This window comes from Pan troglodytes, chromosome 1 (assembly GCF_028858775.2).
Source record: "Pan troglodytes isolate AG18354 chromosome 1, NHGRI_mPanTro3-v2.0_pri, whole genome shotgun sequence".
Lineage (NCBI taxonomy): Eukaryota > Metazoa > Chordata > Mammalia > Primates > Hominidae > Pan > Pan troglodytes.
Genome location: NC_072398.2, coordinates 153,208,219 through 153,227,998, shown reverse-complemented (window position 1 = coordinate 153,227,998; position 19,780 = coordinate 153,208,219). Strand labels below are relative to the sequence as shown.

Genomic DNA, 19,780 nt, shown 5'->3' with positions numbered 1-19,780 from the left:
GAGGCCTCACAATCATGGCGGAAGGTGAAAGGCACGTCTCACATGGCAGCCGCAAGAGAGAGTGAGAGCCAAATGAAATGGGTTTCCCCTTATCAAACCATCAGATCTCGTGAGACTTATGCGCTGTCATGAGAACAGCAAGGGAAGGACTTGTCCCCATGATTCAATTACCTGCCACCGGGTCCCTCTCACAACACATGGGAATTCAAGATGAGATTTGGGTGGGGACACAGCCAAACCATATCAAAGGTAGTATATCCTTCTTGTTTTGATTTGTATTTCCCTGATGATGTTGAGCATCTTCTCATGTGCTTATTGACCATTTGTATGTATCCTTTGAAGAAATGTATATTTTAGTCCTTTGCCCTTTTTTTTTTTTTGTAAGACAGAATCTCACTCTGTTGCATGGGCTGGAATGCAGTGGTGCAATCTCACTGCTCACTGCAGCCTCGGCCTCCTGGGTTCAAGCAATTCTCCCTGCCTTAGCCTCCTGAGTAGCTGAGATTACAGGCGCCTGCCACCATGCCTGGCTAATTTTTGTATTTTTAATAGAGTCAGGGTTTTGCCATGCTGGCCAGGCTCGTCTGGAACTCCTGACCTCAGGTGATCTGCCCGCCTCCGCCTCCCAAAGTGTTGGGATTACAGGTGTGAGCCACTTGTGCCTGGCCCCTTTGCCCATTTTTGAAATTGTTTTGTCTTGTGGAGTTTTAGTTCTCTGTATAGTCTGGATATTAATTCCTTGTTAGTTATATGATTTCCATATATTTCTCCAATTCTGTGAATTACTTTTCTTTTCTTTTTTTTTTTTTTGAGATGGAGTCTCACTCTGTCACCCAAGCTGGAGTGTAGTGGTGCAGTCTTGGCTCACTGCAACCTCTGCCTCCTGGGTTCAAGCAATTCTCCTGCCTCAGCCTCCCGAGTAGCTGGTATTACAGCTGCCTGCCACCACGCCTGGCTAATTTTTATATTTTTTCTTTTTTTTTTTTTAGACAGAGTCTCGCTTCTTCACCCAGGTTAGAGTGCAATGGCACAATCTCGGCTCACTGCAACCTCCGCCTCCTGGGTTCAAGCAATTCTTCTGCCTCAGCTTCCCAAGTAGCTGGGATTATAGGCATGTGCCAGCATGCCTGGCTAATTTTTGTATTTTTAATAGAGATGGGGTTTCACCATGTTGGCCAGGCTGGTCTTGAACTCCTGACGTCAAGTGATCCGCCTGCCTTGGCCTCCCAAAGTGCTGGGATTATAGGCATGAGCCAGTGTACCTGGCCTAATTTTTGTATTTTTAGTAGAGACGGGGTTTCACTATGTTGGCTAGGCTGGTCTCGAACTCCTGACCTTAAGCGATCCACCCGCCTTGGCCTGCAAAGTGCTGGGATTACAGGCATGAACCACCGTGCCCGACCCTGTGAATTACTTTTTTATTCTGTTGATGGTGTCTTTTGATGCACAAAATTTTAAAATTTTCATCAAGTCTTGTTTGTATCTTTTTTTTGTTGCCTGTGTCTTCATTGTCATATTTAAGAAGTCATTGCCAAATCCGATGTTGTGAAGCTTCTTAGGGTTTTAGGACTTATATTTAGGTCTTTGATCCATTTTGAGTTAATTTTTGTGTGTATTATTAGGTAAGGGTCCGGTTTTCCCTATACCATTTGTTGAAAAAACTGTCCATTTCCTACTGAATGGTCTTGCACCCCTGTGGAAAATCATTTGACGATATATGTGAGGTTTTATTTCTGTGCCCTTGATGCCAGTACCATACTGTTTTGATTACTGTCGCTTTATAGTGAGTTTTGAAATTAGGAAGTGTGAGTCCTCCAGCTTTGTTCTTCTTTTTCAAGTTTATTTTGGCTATTCTAAGTCCCTTGAGATTCCGTATGACATTTAGGATGGGTTTTTCTATTTCCGCCAAAAAATCATTGGGATTTTGATAGAGACTGCATTGAATCTGTAGATTGCTTTGGGTAGTATTGACATCTTAACAATGTTAAGTCTTCTAATCTATGAACATGGGATGTGTTTCTGTTTATTCATGTTTTCTTTAATTTCTTTCAGCAACGTATATATATATATTTTTAAATTGTAGAAGTCTTTCACATCTTTGGTTAATTCCTAAGTATTGTATTCTTTTTGATAATAATCTAAATGGAATTGTGGGGGGCGGTTGCTTTTTTTTTTTTTTTTTTTCTTTGAGACGAGGTCTTGCTTTGTTGCCCGGGCTGCAAATCCCGGCAGTGAGTCATGGCTCACTGCAGCTGAAACCTCCCAGGCTCAGGTGATCCTTGCACCTTAGCCTCCCAAGTAGCTTGTACTACAGGAGTGTACCAACACACCCAGCTAATTTTTTTTATTTTTTGTAGAGACAGGGTTTTACCATCTTGCCCAGGCTGGTCTCAAACTCCTGGATTCAAACGATCCTCCCGTATTGGCCTCCCAAAGTGCTAGGATAACGGGTGTGAGCCACCGTGTTTGGCTTTCTCTCTCTCTCTCTTTTTTTAACCAGATTTAAAAATAACAAGATGGTTCTGTAGTATCCTTCACAGCCAATCAATGAAAGTTTTTTAAAAATCGTTTTGATCTTATGGATTTAATTGTATTTGATGTTTTAAACCATTGCATTTATTTATTCTTATTTATGCTCAAATGATCTCGTATTTGGCCAGTGAGAGTCTATTCAGGTTGGTTCCTGAGTGCTCTTGATAAAACCCTCATAATCCTTGCTATCTAGTATAAAATGGCACAGGCTCATCTTGTAATTTTCCTGCTCCATACCTAGAATCAACCACTTCTTCAAGGACCCCTTTAGTGTAAAATGATACAGACAACAAACTAGGTACCATGAGTCAATTCAGATTACAGTGAATAGTTGTGAGAAGGAAAACAATCCAATTATAAAACTCTCCCAAAAGTTCTTTGGTTTGAATTATTCTGGATTAGAAACTAGGTTGGTACAGCTTATTTTTAAAAACTTTATTTTGAAATAATTATAGATTCATAGGAAGTTGCAAAAATTATACAGCAAGGCCCAGTGTACCTTTTATCCCATTTCCCCCAATGGTTACATTTTATATGACTATAGTACAATATCACAATCAAGAAATTGACAGTGACAATGTATGTATATAATTCTATGCCAAGCCATTTTATCATATGCATAGATTTATGTAACCACAGCCTCTATCAAGATCCAGAACTCTTCTATCACCTTAAAGATTTACCTCTTGCATCCTCTTTATAATCACACTCACACCTTTCTTTTTTTGTCTCACTCTGTCCTCCAGCCTGGAGCGCAGTGACGCAGTCTCGGCTCACTGCAAGCTCCGCCTCCCAGGTTCAAGTGATTCTCCTGCCTCAGTCTCCTGAGTAGCTGGGACTACAGGCTCCCGCCACCACACCCGGCTAATTTTTTGTATTTTTAGTAGAGACGGGGTTTCACCATGTTAGCCAGGATGGTCTTGATCTCCTCACCTCGTGATCTGCCCGCCTCGGCCTCCCAAAGTGCTGGGATTATAGGCATGAACCACTGCGCCCGGCCCCCACCTTTCTTTGCACCATTCCTTTTTTTTTTTTTTTTGAGACAGAGTTTTGCTCCTGTTGCCCAGGCAGGAGTGCAGTGGTGCGATCTTGGCTCACTTGCAACCTCCACCTCCCAGGTTCAAGCGATTCTCCTGCCTCAGCCCCCTGAGTAGCTGAGATTACAGGTGCCCACCATCATGCCCGGCTAATCTTTTGTATTTTTAGTAGAGATGGGGTTTCACCATGTTGGCCAGGTTCGTCCCAAACTCCTGACCTCAAGTTATCCACCCGCCTCAGCCTCCCAAAGTGCTGGGATTACAGGTGTGAGCCACTGTGCCTGGCCCCTCGAACCATTCCTAATCCCTGGTGAACCCTAATCTGTTTTCCATCTATAGTTTTGTCATTTCAAGACTGCTATATAAGGCTGAGAACAGTGGTTTATTCCTGTAATCCCAGCACTTTGGCTGGCAGGAGGATTGCTTGAGACCAGGAGTTTGAGACCAGCCTAGGCAATATAGTGAGACCTTGTCACTACAAAAATAAAAATAAATATAAGCTGGGCATGGTGGTAGGTGCCTATAGTTCTAGCTGAGGAGGCTGAGAAGAGAGGATCACTTGAGCCCAGAATTTCAAGGATGTATTAAGCTCTGATTGCATTATTGCACTCCAGCCTGGGCAACAGAGCAAGACCCTGTCTCTTAAAAAAAAACAAAAAACCCCAAAAAACTGCTATATAAATGGAGTCACACAGGCTGTTACCTTTTGAAATTGGCCTTTTTTCACTCAGCATAATGCCCTTGAGATCCAGCAAAGCTGTTGAATGTATTACCAGTTTGTTCCTTTTTATTTTGTACTCCATGGTATGTATGGATGTACCACAATTTGTTAACCATTCATTTACTGAGGGTCATTTAATATTACAAAATAAACCTGCTTTAAACATTTGCTTGTAGGTGTTTGTGTGGACATGTTTTTATTTTTCTGGGATAAATGCTCAGAAGTAGATATTTAAGTTTTTTTTTTTTAAAACAGAGTGTTGCTCTGTCACCCAGACTGGAGTGCAGTGGTGTAATCTTGGCTCATTGCAACCTCAGTCTCCTGGGTTCAAGTGGTTCTTGTGCCTCAGCCTCCTGATTTGGTGGGATTACAGGCGCACACCACCACGCCTGGCTAATTTTTGTATTTTTAGTAGAGACAGGGTTTCACCATCTTGGCCAGGCTGGTCTTGAACTCCTGACCTCAAGTGATCTACCTGCCTCAGCCTCCCAAAGTGGTGGGATTACAGGCATGAGCCACTGCGCCTGGCCCAATACTTAGTTTTTAAAGAAATTACAAAATTAATTATTGGCTGTATCATTTTACATTACTACCATCAAAGTATGAGAAGTCTAGTTTTCCCATATTCTCACCAGCATTTGGTATTGTCACTTCAAAATAATTATTTTAGATGTTCTAATATAACTGAACAAAAGTCTGGCTGCTCACTGCTTGAGGACCAAAACATGAGAAAGAAAGAGTGGTGAAAGGAAAGCAACTTTATTGAAATGCTAGCAGTTGGGATAGGCTAGGCTTATGTCTCCAAAAGACCATTTCAAGTGTTAGGCTGAGGGAAGGGGTTTAAAAAGAGGAGACTTGGTATGGGAAACATAAGAGTAACACAGGATGCAGGTTCCTATGTGTTGTTCCAAGGACTATCTCGAATTATTGTCTGCCTGGAGTACAGGCTGGTGCCATTTTATTTGCTGCTGAGTTACAGATTATCAGTTTTGAGGTAATCTCCCTGTAGAGGAGAATTCATTCCACAGCTGGGTCTTTTTGCCTGGGTTGTTGTAGCCCCTGGAATTTCTTAACAAGCATGCAGTTAGGTAAGTGTGCATGGTGCAAGGGAGTGTCTGGTGGGAAAGAGAGGGGAGCAGAGTTCAAAGAAGATTTCAAGGCCATATTTTAAGACTTAGGACACAAAGTTTCTACAGTTTGTTTCAAGGTTACATCTTAAGCTAGAGAAAAAGGAGAAAAAAAGTTTTAAAATGCATTTCAAAGCTGAAATACTCAGTTACACTAATAGTTTTGTACTGGTATCTCACTGTGGTCTTAATTTGCATTTCCCAATTGGCTAATGATGTTGAACATCTTCTTGGGTTTGTGTGTGTTTGCCATCTGTATATCATCTTCAATGAAATGAAATGTCTCTTCATGTCCTTTGCCCATTTTCTAAATTGGATTGTTTGCTTTTTTTTTTTTTTTTTTTGAGACGGAGTCTCACCCTTGTAGCCCAGGCTGGAGTGCAGTGGCGCGATCTCAGCTGACTGCAACCTCTGCCTCCCGGGTTCAAGTGATTCTCCTGTCTCAGCCTCCTGAATAGCTGAGATTACAGGCATGCAGCACTATGCCCGGCTAATTTTTTTGTATTTTTAGTAGAGACGGGGTTTTACCACGTTGGCCAGCCTGGTCTTGAACTCCTGACCTTAGGTGATCTGCCCGCCTCAGCCTCTCAAAGTACTGGGATTACAGGCATGAGCCACAGCACCCGGCCTGTTTTTTTTGTTTGTATGTTTTTTGTTTTTTAAAGAGAGGGTCTCTCTGTTGCCCAGGCTGGAGTGCAGTGGTGTGATATCGGCTCATTGTAGCCTCAATCTTCTGGGCTCAAGCAATTCTCTCACTTTAGTCTCCTCATTAGCTGTGACGCAGGCATGCACCACCATGCCTGGCTAATTTTTGTATTTTTTGTAGAGACGGGGTCTCACCATGTTGCCCAGGCTGGTCTGGAACTCCTGAGCTTAAGCAATCTGTCCGCTTTGGCCTCACAAAGTGCTGGGATTATAGGCATGAGCCATGGTGCCTAGCCTATTTGCTTTTTTTACTGTTGAATCCTGAGAGGTTTTTTTTGTTTGTTTGTTTGCTTGTTTGTTTTGTTTTGTTTTGAGAAAGGATTCCCTCTATCATCCAGACTGGAATGCAGTGGCACAATCTTGGCTCGCTGCAACCTTTGCCTCCCAGGCTCAAGTGATTCTCATGCCTCAGCCTCCTGAGTAGCTGGGACTACAGGCATGCGCCACCACGCCCAGCTAATTTTTTTTTTTTTTTTTTGTATTTTTAATAGAGATGGGGTTTCACCACATTGCCCAGGCTGGTCTACCTGACTTCAAGTGATCTGCCCACCTCAGCCTCCCAAAGTGCTGGGATTACAGGCGTGAACCACTGTGCCTGGCTGCTTTACTAAAATTTTATCTTTTTTTTTTTTTTTTTTTTTTTTGAGACAGGGTCTCACTCTGTCGCCCAGGCTGGAGTGCAGTGGCGCGATCTCAGCTCACTGCAACCTCTACCTCCTGGGTTCAAGCAATTCTCGTGCTTCAGCCTCCCAAGTGGTTGGGATTACAGGTGAGTGCCACCGCACCTGGCTAATTTTTTATTATTTTTTGTAGAGATGGGGTTTCGCCATGTTGGCCAGGCTGGTCTCGAACTCCTGACCTCAAGTGATCTGCCCGCCTCAGCCTCCCAAAGTGTTGGGATTACAGCCATGAGCCACCGCGCCCGGCCTTAAACTTTTATTTTGAAAGAATTTTATTTACCAAAGAGTTGCAAAGATTGTACATAGAATTCTCGTGTATGCTTTGTATTAACATCTTAATATTAATGTCTGTTATAACTCTAATACAACTATCAAAACTAAGATTAACATTGTAATCTTAATTTTATAAGTAATATTCTTAACTACACTATAGACTTTATTTAGGTTTTATTACTTTTTTCCACCTTATATCCTTCAGGATCTTATCTAGGTTCCCACATTGCATTTAGTTGTCAGGTTTCCTTAGTCTTCTCCAATCTGTGACAGTTCTTTCAGTTTTCCTTGGTTTATATGACCTGCTGCTTTTGAAATATATAGGATAGGTATTTTGCAGAATGTCCCTCAGTTGAGTGTGTCTTATGTTTTCTCAGGGTTGGATTCAAGTTATGCATTTTTGGCAAGATGTCACAATATCAGGGGATACATGATGATGTCTGTGTGCCTTGTTACTGGTGATAGTAGCTTTGATCACTGGTCAGGCATGGTGTCTCATTCCTATAATCCCAGCACTTTGGCATGACAAGGTGGGAGGATTACTTGAACACAGTGATGCATGTCTGTAGTCCCAGCTACTCTGGAGGCTAAAGTGGGAGGATCGCTTGAGCCCTGGAGTTTTAAGGCTCTGGTGAGCTGTGATTGCACACTGCACGCTAGCCTGGGCAACAGAGCGAGACCCTGTCTTTTGAAAAAAGGCACACGCACACACCCCTTTATCATTTAGTTAAGGATGTGTCTGCCACACTTTTCCACTTTTTCTCCTTTGTAAATAAGAAGTTTGGAGGTAGAGACTTTGACACTGTAAGATATCTTACTTTAGTACTTATTTCTTGATGCTGCCTTCAGGAGTTTTTTTTTTTTTTTTTTTTTTTTTTTTTTTTTTAAGATGCACTCTTGCTCTGTTGCCCAGGCTGGAGTGCAGTGGCGTGATCTCGGCTCACTGCAATCTCCACCTCCCGGGTTCAAGCAATTCTGCTGTCTCAGCCACCTGAGTAGCTGGGACTACAGGCGCATGCCACCATGCCCAGCTAATTTTTGTATTTTTAGTAAAGATGGGGTTTCACCATACTGGTCAGGCTGGTCTTAAACGGCTGACCTCAGGTGATCCACCTGCCTCGGCCTCCCAAAGTGCTGGGATTTACAGGTGTGAGCCACTGCACCCAGCCAGCAGTTCTTACTGAAGTGTTTATTGGTGATTTTCTATTTCCTTCATTACTTCTACATTTATTATTTGGAATATTTTTCTTTTTTTTTCTTTTTCTTTTTTTTTTTTTTTTTTTGAGATAGTTTCTTGCTCTGTTGCCCAGGCAGGAGTGCAGTGGCACAATCATGGCTTACTGCAGTCTCAAACCCCTCGGCTCAAGCGATCCCCCTACCTCAGCCTCCAAGTAGCTGGGACTATGGGTGCCCACTGCCATACCCTGCCAATTTTTGGATTTTTGTTAGAGATGGAGCTTCACCATGTTGCCCAGGCTGGTCTCAAACTCCGGCTCAAGTGATCTCTCCACCTTGTCCTCCCAGAGGTGTGAGCCACCATGCCGGGCCTGGTATATTACTTTCTTTTTTTTTTTTTTTGGAGAGAGTCTCACTCTGTCGTTCAGGCTGGAGTGTAGTGGCACGATCTCGGCTCACTGCAACCTCTGCCTCCTGGGTTCAAGCGATTCTCCTGCCTCAGCCTCCTGAGTAGCTGGGATTACAGGTGTGCGCCACCATGCCTGGCTAATTTTTTTTTTGTATTTTTAGTAGAGACGGGGTTTCACCATGTTGGCCAGGCTAGTCTGGAACTCCTGACCTCAAGCTATCCACCCGCCTCAGCCTCCCAAAGTGCTGGTCATATTGATACTTCTGACTTCAATCCAACAACAGATATTTCATTTTAGCATTCCTAGTTGGATCATTTGTGACGTGTTTATTCAGCAGTGAGACACCTGGCTCTCATTAACTATAGTGTATTACTCATAATATATTTACTTATTATAATATCTAGTGTACACATAAAGAAATTTCAGAATTTGCACCCCAATACTCCTCTTTTTAAAATTCAACTTAATTTTTTTTTTTTTTTGAGATGGAGTCTCTCTCTCTCGCCCAGGTTGGAGCACAGTGGCATGATCTCGGCTCACTGCAAGCTCTGCCTCCTGGGTTCACGCCATTCTCCTGCCTCAGCCTCCCAAGTAGCTGGGACTACAGGCACCCGCCACCATGCCAGCTAATTTTTTTATATTTTTAGTAGAGACGGGGTTTCACCATATTAGCCAGGATGGTCTCGATCTCCTGACCTCGTGATCCACCCGCCTTGGCCTCCCAAAGTACTGGGATTACAGGCATGAGCCACCGTGCCTGGTCTTAATTTTTTTTTTTTTTTAAGAGATGGAGTCTCACTTTGTCACCCAGGCTGGAGTGCAGTGGTGCGATAGTAGTTCACTGCAACCTCGAACCCCTGGGCTCAAGTTATTCTCCTGCCTCAGTTTTCCAAATAGCTGAGACTACAGGCAGGTAACACTGCAGTTGGCCCCAGTACTACTTTGAGAAACAAATTTACCAACAGGTTACAGTATTTATGTCTAACTCTTTTTGTCTGTAGTCTTACAATATCCAGGCAAAACACTGTCACTTAGGTCAGCGCCTTTCTTCCTCACACCCTTCAGTGTGCTTCATTTGGAGCAAAGTTTGATTTACTTTTCACAGCCTGCGATTTATCTTTGGATCCATCTGTGATCCCATATCCTGGTTGATTTTTTTTCAATTGACATGGAGCACAATTTGTTCTTTGTTGTGCCCAGTTCTGTGTGTTTTTACAGCTGTGCAATCATGTGTCCATCACCACAGCACCAAACAGAACAGTTCTTCATCCCCAGAGTTCCTGTGTGCTGCTCCTTTGTGGTCACCTCTGACCGCTAGCTGCCATTGATGTTTTCTGTCCCTGTAGTTTTATCTTTACCCACAAATGTCACATAAATGGAATTAAACAACGTATAATCTTTTAAAATTGGCTTCTTCCTTTTACCATAATGCATTTGAAATTCATCCACATTGTTGTTTGTCTGAATAGTTTGTCCTTTTTTGTTGATGAGTAACGTTCCATTGTATGAATGTACTACAGTTTATCTGTTCACCTGTTGAAGGGCATCCAGGTTGTTTCTGATTTTAGGTGATTATGAGGTCATACATATTTTCTCCTGTGTTTTCTTCTAGAAATTTCTTCTTTGGATTTTCTTTCTACCTTTGACAAAAATAGATGGACTATATGTTTGTGTGTGTTTCTTGCAGGCTGTCTATTCTACTGTATTGATCTATACGTCCACACTGTATTGCCTGTTGCTTTACAGTTAAGTCTTGAATTCAGCTATTTTGAGTTCTGCAACTTTGTTCTTTTTAAAATTGTTTTGGTTCCTCTAGTTCTTTTGCCTTTTCTTAATTTTTTAAAAATAAGCTTATCAGTAACTACAAAAATTTTTCTGGGTTTTTTATTTGGATTATGTTGTTTATGTAGATCAAATTGGAGAGAAAAATTCCTATAATCCATGAATATGATGTCTCTCTCCTTTTATCTTCTTTGATATCTTTTGTGTTTCATTGTTACCTAGCACAGATTTTATTAGATTTAGTTCTAGTATTTTCCTTTTCTTTTTCTTGGTGCTATTATAAATAGTATTACTTTTTGAAATTCAAATTCCAGTTGCTTATTGCTTTTATACAGAAATATAGTTGATATTGTATATTGACTTTGTATTCTGTTATCTTGTGAAACTTACCTACTAGTTATAGGAGCTTTTTTGTAGATTCTTTGTAACTTTATAGACAGCTGTATCATATGTGAATAGTTTTACTTCTTCCTTTCTAATATGTATTCCTTTTATTCCTGTTTCTTAATTTTTTGTACTGGCTAGTACTTCTAATACGACATTGGTGAAATGACATCCTTGCCTTGTTCATGATCTTATGGGGAAAGCATTTAGTTTTTCACCATTAAGCATGATCTTAGCTACAGGTTTTTAAAATAAATACCCTTTATCAGATGGAGGAATTTCCCTTTTGTGTTAGTTCCCCAGAGTTACCATAACAAATTACTACAAACTTGGTGACTTAAAACAATAGAAATTTAATTTTTTAATTATGGAGGCTGAAATCACAGTGTAGCAGAGCCACACTTCCTCTGAAGGTTCTAGGGGAGAATCCTTCCTTGCCTTTTCCAGCTTCTGGTGACTCCAGACATTCTTGGCTGTAGCAGCATGGATTAGTCAGTTCTCACTCTGCTGATAAAGACATACCTGAGACTGGATAATTTGTAAAGAAAAAGAGGTTTAATGGACTCACAGTTCCACATGGCTGGTGAGGCCTCACAATTATGGTAGAAGGCAAAAGGCGCGTCTTCCATGGCGGCAGACAAGAGAGAAGTGAGAGCCAAGCGAAAGGAGTTTCCCCTTATAAAAGCATCAGCTCTTGTGAGACATATTCTCTACCACGAGGACAGTAGGAAACTGCCCATATGATTCAATTATCTCCCACGGGGGCCAACTCACAACACGTGGGAATTATGGGCGCTACAATTCAAGACGAGATTTGGGTGGGGATATAGCCAAACCATATCACAGCATAGCTTCAGTCTCTTTACATGGCCTTCCCCTTTGTGTATTTATGGCTTACAAAGATACTCTCATTGGATTGAGGGCAAACCCTAATCCATTATGGTCTCATCTGAATTCTTACTTTAATTATATCAGCAAAGACCCTATTTTCAAATATGATCACATTCTGATGTTCCAGGTGGACATGAATCATTCTGGGACACTATTCAACCTACTACACCTTCTATTCCTAATTTGCTGGGAGTTTTTAAGTAGTCATAAATGGATGTTGAATGTTTTAAAGTATTCTTTTCACATCTGTTGAGATAATATTATGGCTTTCTTTAGTTGATATTATGGTAAGTTACATTGATTTTTAAATGTTGAACCAGATTTGCATTCCTAGGATGTATACCACTTGGTTATTTATATATTTTTTAATATATTGATGGATTTTATTTGTTAATATTTTGTGGAAGATTTTTTGCATCTATCAATGAGGGATATTAACCTATAGTTTCATTTTTTGTGATGTCTTTGGCTTTGATATTAACTGTCCCCCACTTAACAATTTTTCGACTTCAAGATGATGCACAACCATTGCAAATTTGACATAATGTACGGTATTCAATAAATTACTTGAGATATCTAAGACTTTCTCATAAAAGAGGCTTTGTGTTACATGATTTTGCCCAAATGTAGACTAATGTATTAATAAGTGTTCTGAGCATGTTTAAGATAGGCTAGTTTAAGCCATGATGTTTGGTAGTTTGGGTTTATTAAATCAATTTCTGACTTATGTTTTTAAACTTAGGATGGGTTTATTGGCTATAACCCCATTATAAGTCAAACAGCATCTGGACTAGATCGATAACATGATTAGGACGTATCCTCATTGTGTGAAATTGATACTGTTTCTCCTTTAACTACTTGGTGTAATTTGGCCTTCAGTTTTCTTTGTTGGAAGGTTTTTAACTACCTATTCAATTTCTTTAATAGATATTTAACTGCTCGTGTTACCTGTTTTTTTTTCCGAGTGAGTTTTGATTTTGTCCTTTGTGGTCATAGAATTGTTTATATGCTCCTTTTTACAGACCTTTGTGAGGTCTGCAGTAATGACTCCTCCTCTTTTTTTTCTGATTTTGGTAATTTGTGTCATTCTTGCTTTTTTTTCTTAATGAGACTGGCTAGAGGTTTTATTAGTTTTCCTTCCAAAAAAAAAACCAGCTGTTGGTCTTATTGATTTCTGCTTTAATCTTTATAATGCTTCCTATATCCTGCTTGTTTTAGGTTGAATTTGTACTTCTTTTTCTAGATTCTTAAGTCGAAAGCTTAGATTACTGATTTGATATCTTTCCTTTTTTAATATAAGCATTTAATGGCATAAATTTCTCTCTAAAGTTAAAGATGCATCCACAGTTTAAGGCTTTTGTTCTTTAATGGGGATAGAGGAGAAAGGTTATGGTGCTGGTTCATGCCCTCCACAGAAGCTGCTGTTTCCCTCTCTCTGTACCATTAGGGAGACTTTTGTAGGACTCTTTCAGTATTTTCTACGAGTGCCTGGTGATTCTTGATGATAAGATATGCAAGAAAGGTGTGGATTTCACCTACATTTGCAGCACCTCTCTCCCGCCTCTCAACAGTGTATTCTTTCTCCACCAGTTTTGAAACGATGCTTGCTGACCTCTTCTTGCTAACGTCATGCTGTGTCTTGTCCGTGTAAGCCAATGCTAATGTCTTACCTCTCTGCAAATGCCTGTCTTATTAGTTTAGGGGGCAATTGGTTGCCCTCTGATCTCCGTATTCTGATGGAGTCAGAATATTTTATTTTGTTGTTGGAGGGTTGAAAGTGACATTCTTTCCAGCTCTCAACATTCCAAGCCTTTAGCTTTATTTTAGAGTTCCTTTGCTTTTAGGTATTTAATAGTGTTTGTCTCCCAAGAGAAAGTTAATCGCTTCTTGCTCTGATGTTAGTGCTTATATAACTTAGTACTTGTATAACTGTATTTATCACATTATGCTGTAATTATTTGCCAATATATCTGTCTCCACTCTTAGCACACTGCTTGAGGGAAATAGAAGAGTATATGCAAAATGCAAGATCTGTGACCTCCGTATACCTAGTGCTTCCTGATTGGTTGTAGGCACTTATTATGTGCTCATAGAATAGAATTACAGTAAGATTTTAATTTATAACACAGTCCTGGTACTTTAAGATTCTGAAGAAATATTTGTTAAATAATTTGTGAATAAAATGGCTTATTTAGAAAGTATTTAGAAATGGATTTAGCTTCTATTTCCTCATATTTCCAGATAGTTTTTTTTAAAGCTCAGTTTAATCATCCCTGTAAAAAATCTTGCTGTGATTCAGACAGAAGATTCAGTTGCGTGAATTAATCCTTAATTGCTCAAAAAATATTAACGGGGTTGAATTATTTTCTGCTCCTATTGACTTTGGGGTAATATTGTTTACCTGAGATCTTCAGAGTAGTGAGTAATAAATTACAACATTTAAGATATTTTTAAAAAAATCAAATTGGGCTAGCTTGTCATTGAAAGAGTGAAATGATATTCTCTTGATAGTATTTAGAAATAGGTTAGATTAAGAGTAAGTTTAGTTATTAGGTCCTTCTTTTAAGTGAACAAATTAAAGAGATTTTTTTCAATTTTAACTGAATCTTTTCCAGATCAAATTTTCTCCGGTGGCTAAAAAGTTGTTTGTGGTAACTGCAGTGAGTGCTATATCTGTAATTTTTCTGGCCCATCACTTTAAAAGAAAACGTGGAAAGAAGAAAGGAAAAATATTACCATGGGAACCAGAGCACCTCATACTTGAATACACTAAAAGAGCAGCATCAGACAAAGGTATGTGGAAATAGTTGAAGTAAGTGTACAAAAGAAATTTTATGTGTAAATCATAACTGGAATACAGTGATTTTGGTCTTTTAGTCTCCAGAATTTTCTTCCTAATATATTATTTAACTCAAAAGTAGTACAGATTTATTTTAGAAAGATTAGAAAATGTAGATAAGCAAACAAAAAATTAAAATTACTTGACATTCTGGTACCCAGAAATAACTACTGATAATACTTTCATGTATATCAGTCCACTTATATTTGTATTTAAATGTCATATTGAGACATAAAATGTTATATACAAGTAAATTATTTATGTATTTTAAGTAAAATTGTAATCAGACATTTTGTAACCTGCTTTTAAGATATTTGACAGTGTGGAAGAATGTCTTTCCAGGTCAATAAATATCCCTCTGTGCTATCATTTTTAATATATAACTAGTGTTAATTTGTATGAATGTACCCCAATTTATTTAATCATTTCCCCATTGTTCCCTTTAGGATGTTTGTGTTTTTCTTATTTTGTGTATCCTTGTCTATTTTCCTTAGTATGTAGAGTTCAAGAGTAAGTTGCTATCTTTTAAAGGATCTTTAATTTTTGGTAAAGATATCGTATGAATAAAAATAATTCCTTAAACATGCTGAGTTTCTTAGTTTTTTATTATTTAGTGAGTGTGTGATATGCTTTTGTGAGTCATCTGTCCAGCATACAATTAATGAGTGACTATTTCGTACTGAGTGCAGTGAACATTGCAACAGTAATGATTGCTGTCACTTGCTGAGATTTTATTAGGTCTCAGGTAAGTGCCATATATTCAGTGCTTTATTTAACCTTACAGCAATCCTGTGAATTAGGACTATAGTCTTGTTATTGTTTCTATATTCTACATAAAGAAAACTGAGATATGCAAAAGCTAAGTGACTTGCCCAAGGTCATATAATTTATAAGTGCTGGGATTTGAATCCAGGAACATCTTAACTGCTGCATTAAGAAAAACTTATGCAGCATGGTGACTCGTTACTATAATTCCAGCACTTTGGGAGGCCAAAGCAGGAGGATGGCTTGAGCCCAGGAGTTTAAACCAGCCTGGACAACATAGTGGGACCACATCTTTACAAAAATAACAATAAAAAAATTGTTTTTTTTGGTGTGGTGGCACAGCTAGCTAGTCCCAGCTACTCGGGAGGCTGAAGTGGGAGGATCACCTGACCCAGGAGGTCAGTGCTGCAGTGAGACATGATTGCACCACTGCACTCCAGCCAGGGTGACAGAGTGAGATCTTTTCTCAAAAAAAGGAAAAAAAACCCCAAAAAACTAATGTCAGTCTTAGAAGAATGGATAGATGAGTAGAAGAGGCAGAAGTATAACTAATTTCAATGCAATGAAATTTGGGTAAGGTTTAGATGTAATTCAGAAAAGGAAATGCCTGTATTTTGTTAAATTTACAGTTTAACAAAATTGTAAATTTAACATAGTCACCAGTATTTTTATACTGGTTACAATAGACCATTCAAATACCATCCTAATTTATTAGGTGAATATTCTATTCTTCATTTCAGAAGCAGATTTTAGCAGTGTTGGAAAAAGATTATATAAGATTATATAAAGATTTAGATTTTAATAATGATGTACATGTAATAATTTACACAAGTGAGTGATGCATGTTTTAAAATTAGAAGCTTTCTGGATGAATATATTATAAACTCTGAAATTTTTACCTGAAATTTATCATTGGCGTTATTGATACTTTTAATATTAGTATGTTTATTTGATAGGTTCAAGTTGTTCCAGTAGCAGACAGAATTTGACATTATCTTTAAGTTCTACCAAAGACAAAGGATCTCAAGTTTGTAACTATGCTAATGGAGGACTTTTCAGTAAATATTCAGGTTCTGCACAGAGTTTGGCCTCTGTAAGTACAGAAAAAATATTAATTTTTAAAATTTTTGTTTATATGTCTTCTGTGATCTATTAGTTTAAGTGTCATATACTTATAGTTCTTAGTATGGAAATACTCTTAAGAAATCGTCTGAATGTGCTTTCTTTAGGCAAGTAAAATACCTTTTTGCTGACTATTAGTCAATTTGGTTCTAGGTTTCTTTGAATAAGTGATGTGGTCTCATGGGGTCCTGTGAAAATAGTGTTGATGTGGAAGTATTGCTTCAAAATTAGATGTTCTTGTTTTCACTTATTTGTGGGAGCTAAAAATTAAAACAATTGAACTCATGGAGATAGAGAGTAGAATGATGGTTACCAGAGGCTGGGAAAGGTAACGGGGGGTGGAGGGGAAGTGGAATGGTTAATGGGTAAAAAAATATAGGCAGATAGAATAAATACGATCTAGTGTTTGATAGCACAATAGGGTGACTGCAGTCAACACAAAGTATTATACATTAAAAAGTAACTAAAAGAGTATAATTAGATTGTTTATAACACAAAGAAGGGATAAATGCTTAAAGATAAAGGTGATGGATACCCCATTTACCCTGATGTGATCACTACATGTTGTATATATCAAAATGTCTTATGTACTCCATAAATATTTACACCTACTATATATCCACAAAAATCAAAAATTAAAATTAAAAAGAGTTATTAATTTAAAAGAATTAGCTGTTCTGCAAGAAGCTGGACAATGCAGCCAGACTTTGTGCTGGGTCACAGTAATCACTTGATGAGCCTACTTAGGTGAAAGTATTTGGTTTGCTGAAGCCAAGTGTGAGGTTCTTCACCTCCTTCTTTGAATCATTAATACAGTATTGACTGACAAGCAGGAGGCTGCCCATCTTTATTTGGAGCATTACTATTAATGCTGATTGACAAGTGAGGAATGAAGTTAGTATTTGTTTAAATCTAATGTGATTTAAACATTAATTTAAAAAACAGGTAGAATATGTACCTGCTATTAAATACAGAACAGGCAAAAGAATATACAATGAGAGCTGGGTGCTGTGGTGGTGCCTATAGTCTCAGCTATTCAGAAGACTGAGGCAAAATTGCTTCAGTCCAGGAGTTTGAAGACAGCCTGGGCAGCATAGAGAAACTTTGTCTCTAAAAAAAATAATAATAAAATAAATGTGTTCCTGATCCACTCAATTCCCCGCCATGGAGATAAACAACATAAACAATTTTTTTTTTTTTTGAGATGAATTCTTGCTCTGTTGCCCAGGCCGGAGCGCAGTGGCGTGATGAGCTGGAACTCAGCTCATTGCAACCTCCACCTCCTGAGTTCAAGCGATTGTCCTGCCTCAACCTCCCAAGTAGCTGGGATTACAGGCATGTGCCACCACACCCGGGTAGTTTTTGTATTTTTAGTAGAGATGGAGTTTACCATGTTGGCTATGCTGGTCTCGAACTCCTGACCTGGTGATCTGCCTACCTCAGCCTCCCAAACTGCTAGGATTACAGGCATGAGCCACCATGCCTGGCCTGTATTCATTTTTTCTTCATAGTTTATAGAACACCATATTCTGTTCTGTACCTTGCTTCCATATTTCTTTTTTTTTTTTTTTTTTTCTGAGACGGAGTCTCACTCTGTCGCCCAGGCTGGAGTGCAGTGGCACAATCTACGCTCACTGCAAGCTCTGCCTCCTGGGTTCATGCCATTCTCCTGGCTCAGCCTCCCGAGTAGCTGGGACTACAGGCACCCGCCAACATGCCCGGCTAATTTTTTGTATTTTTTAGTAGAGACGGGGTTTCACCGTGTTAGCCAGGATGGTCTTGATCTCCCGACCTCATGATTCACCTGCCTCGGCCTCCCAAAGTGCTGGGATTACAGGCGTGAGCCACCACACCCGGCCCCTTGCTTCCGTATTTCACTGGAATATATAGCTGCCCTATTCTGTAATGCCTAAAAATGTACTAAATTTTTAAAGGCTCTGTTCTAGGAACAGCTAGATCAAAGGCCTACAGACTTTCAGTTTCTCTGTGAAACCGAGCAGCATAATGAAGAATATGCCTATTCTTTTTTTTTTTTTTTTGTCTTTTTGGCAGTGTATTGATGGAATATACCTATTCTTTTTTCTTTTTTTCTTTTCTTTTTTTTTTGAGATGGAGTCTCACTCTGTTGCCCAGGCTGGAGGGCAGTGGTGTGATCTTGGCTCACTGCAACCTCCATCTCCCGGGTTCCAGTGATTCTCCTGCCTCAGCCTCCCGAGTAGCTGGGATTACAGGCGTGCACCACCACACCTGGCTAATTTTTGTATTTTTGCATGGTTTCACCATGTTGGCTTGGCTGGTCTCGAACTCCTGACCTCAACTGATCTGCCCGTTTCGGCCTCCAAAGTGCTGGGATTACAGGCGTGAGCCTCTGCGCCTGGCCAGAATATGCCTGTTCTATAATGTGAACTTCCTCAGTGTCTGAGAAGTGCCTCTTCTGAATTTCCTCAATTGAAAGTTGAAGCCCTTGTTGACTAGAAGTAGATAAGGTGAATTTCATGATAATAGTGTAACAAGTCTTTAGAATCACTGTACTGTACTTGCCTAACTGAACTAGTCATTCCTCTTTTGTTAAATCTTACAATTTAACAAAAATATAAATTTAACATAGTTGCCAGTATTTTTATACTGATTACAGTAGACCATTCAAATACCACCCTAATTAATTAGGTGAATATTTTACTCTTCATTTCAGAAGCAGCATAATCTGTAGGCTATATGTTGTAACTTGTTGCTCCTAGGCTACAAACCTGTACCACATGCTACTGAACTGAATAATGTAGGCAATTGAAACACAATGGTATTTGTGTATCTAAACATATCTGAACATAGAAAAAGTACAGTAAAAATACAATTTTGTAATCTTACGGTAGGGTTGACTGTTGTATATGTGGTCCGTCATTGACCCAGATGTTGTTAGGTCGAAAGTGTCTGTAGTTAGTTTGAGATGCCAGCAGAAGAGCCAAATGGAGTCACCTAAAAGGCAAATGAAAATGTGGGCTTAGATTTCTCAAAACTGAACTGGAATTAGGACAGAACTGGAGTTAGGAATTTGAGAATCATCTGCATAGAGGTGATTGAAATGATTTGCTCAGTGGACCTTGCTAGGAGAGGGCATTTACAAAGATGATAGTGGCTTTTTTATTTTAGGTATCATTTAGCAGAGAGTCAGCATTGTAAAACATTCTAAAAGAAAAATAAGCTAGCTAGCTTAAATCACAGTAGGTATAGATAAAATTTATAAGTGAATGCTTAAAAGAATAAATGATATAAACATAACTGCCTGATTTCTGATGGAAATAAGTGATTTACATTCAAAATACTACTCTTCTTGTGTAT

General features: G+C 39.2%; 1 protein-coding gene across 11 annotated transcripts in view; it reads left to right on the top strand.

The window, feature by feature from the left end:
- Positions 1-19,780, top strand: part of MIGA1 (mitoguardin 1) — a 95,681-nt gene that overhangs the window by 7,411 nt on the left and 68,490 nt on the right. For 10 of the 11 annotated variants that reach the window (XM_016921132.4, XM_009423794.5, XM_009423797.5 and 7 more), the window contains exons 3-4: positions 14,334-14,511; positions 16,279-16,415. In XM_016921132.4, coding sequence (XP_016776621.1) covers positions 14,334-14,511; positions 16,279-16,415 — 315 coding nt within the window. The remainder of the gene's footprint in view (positions 1-14,333; positions 14,512-16,278; positions 16,416-19,780) is intronic. The other variant, XM_063817061.1, reaches the window with a different exon arrangement.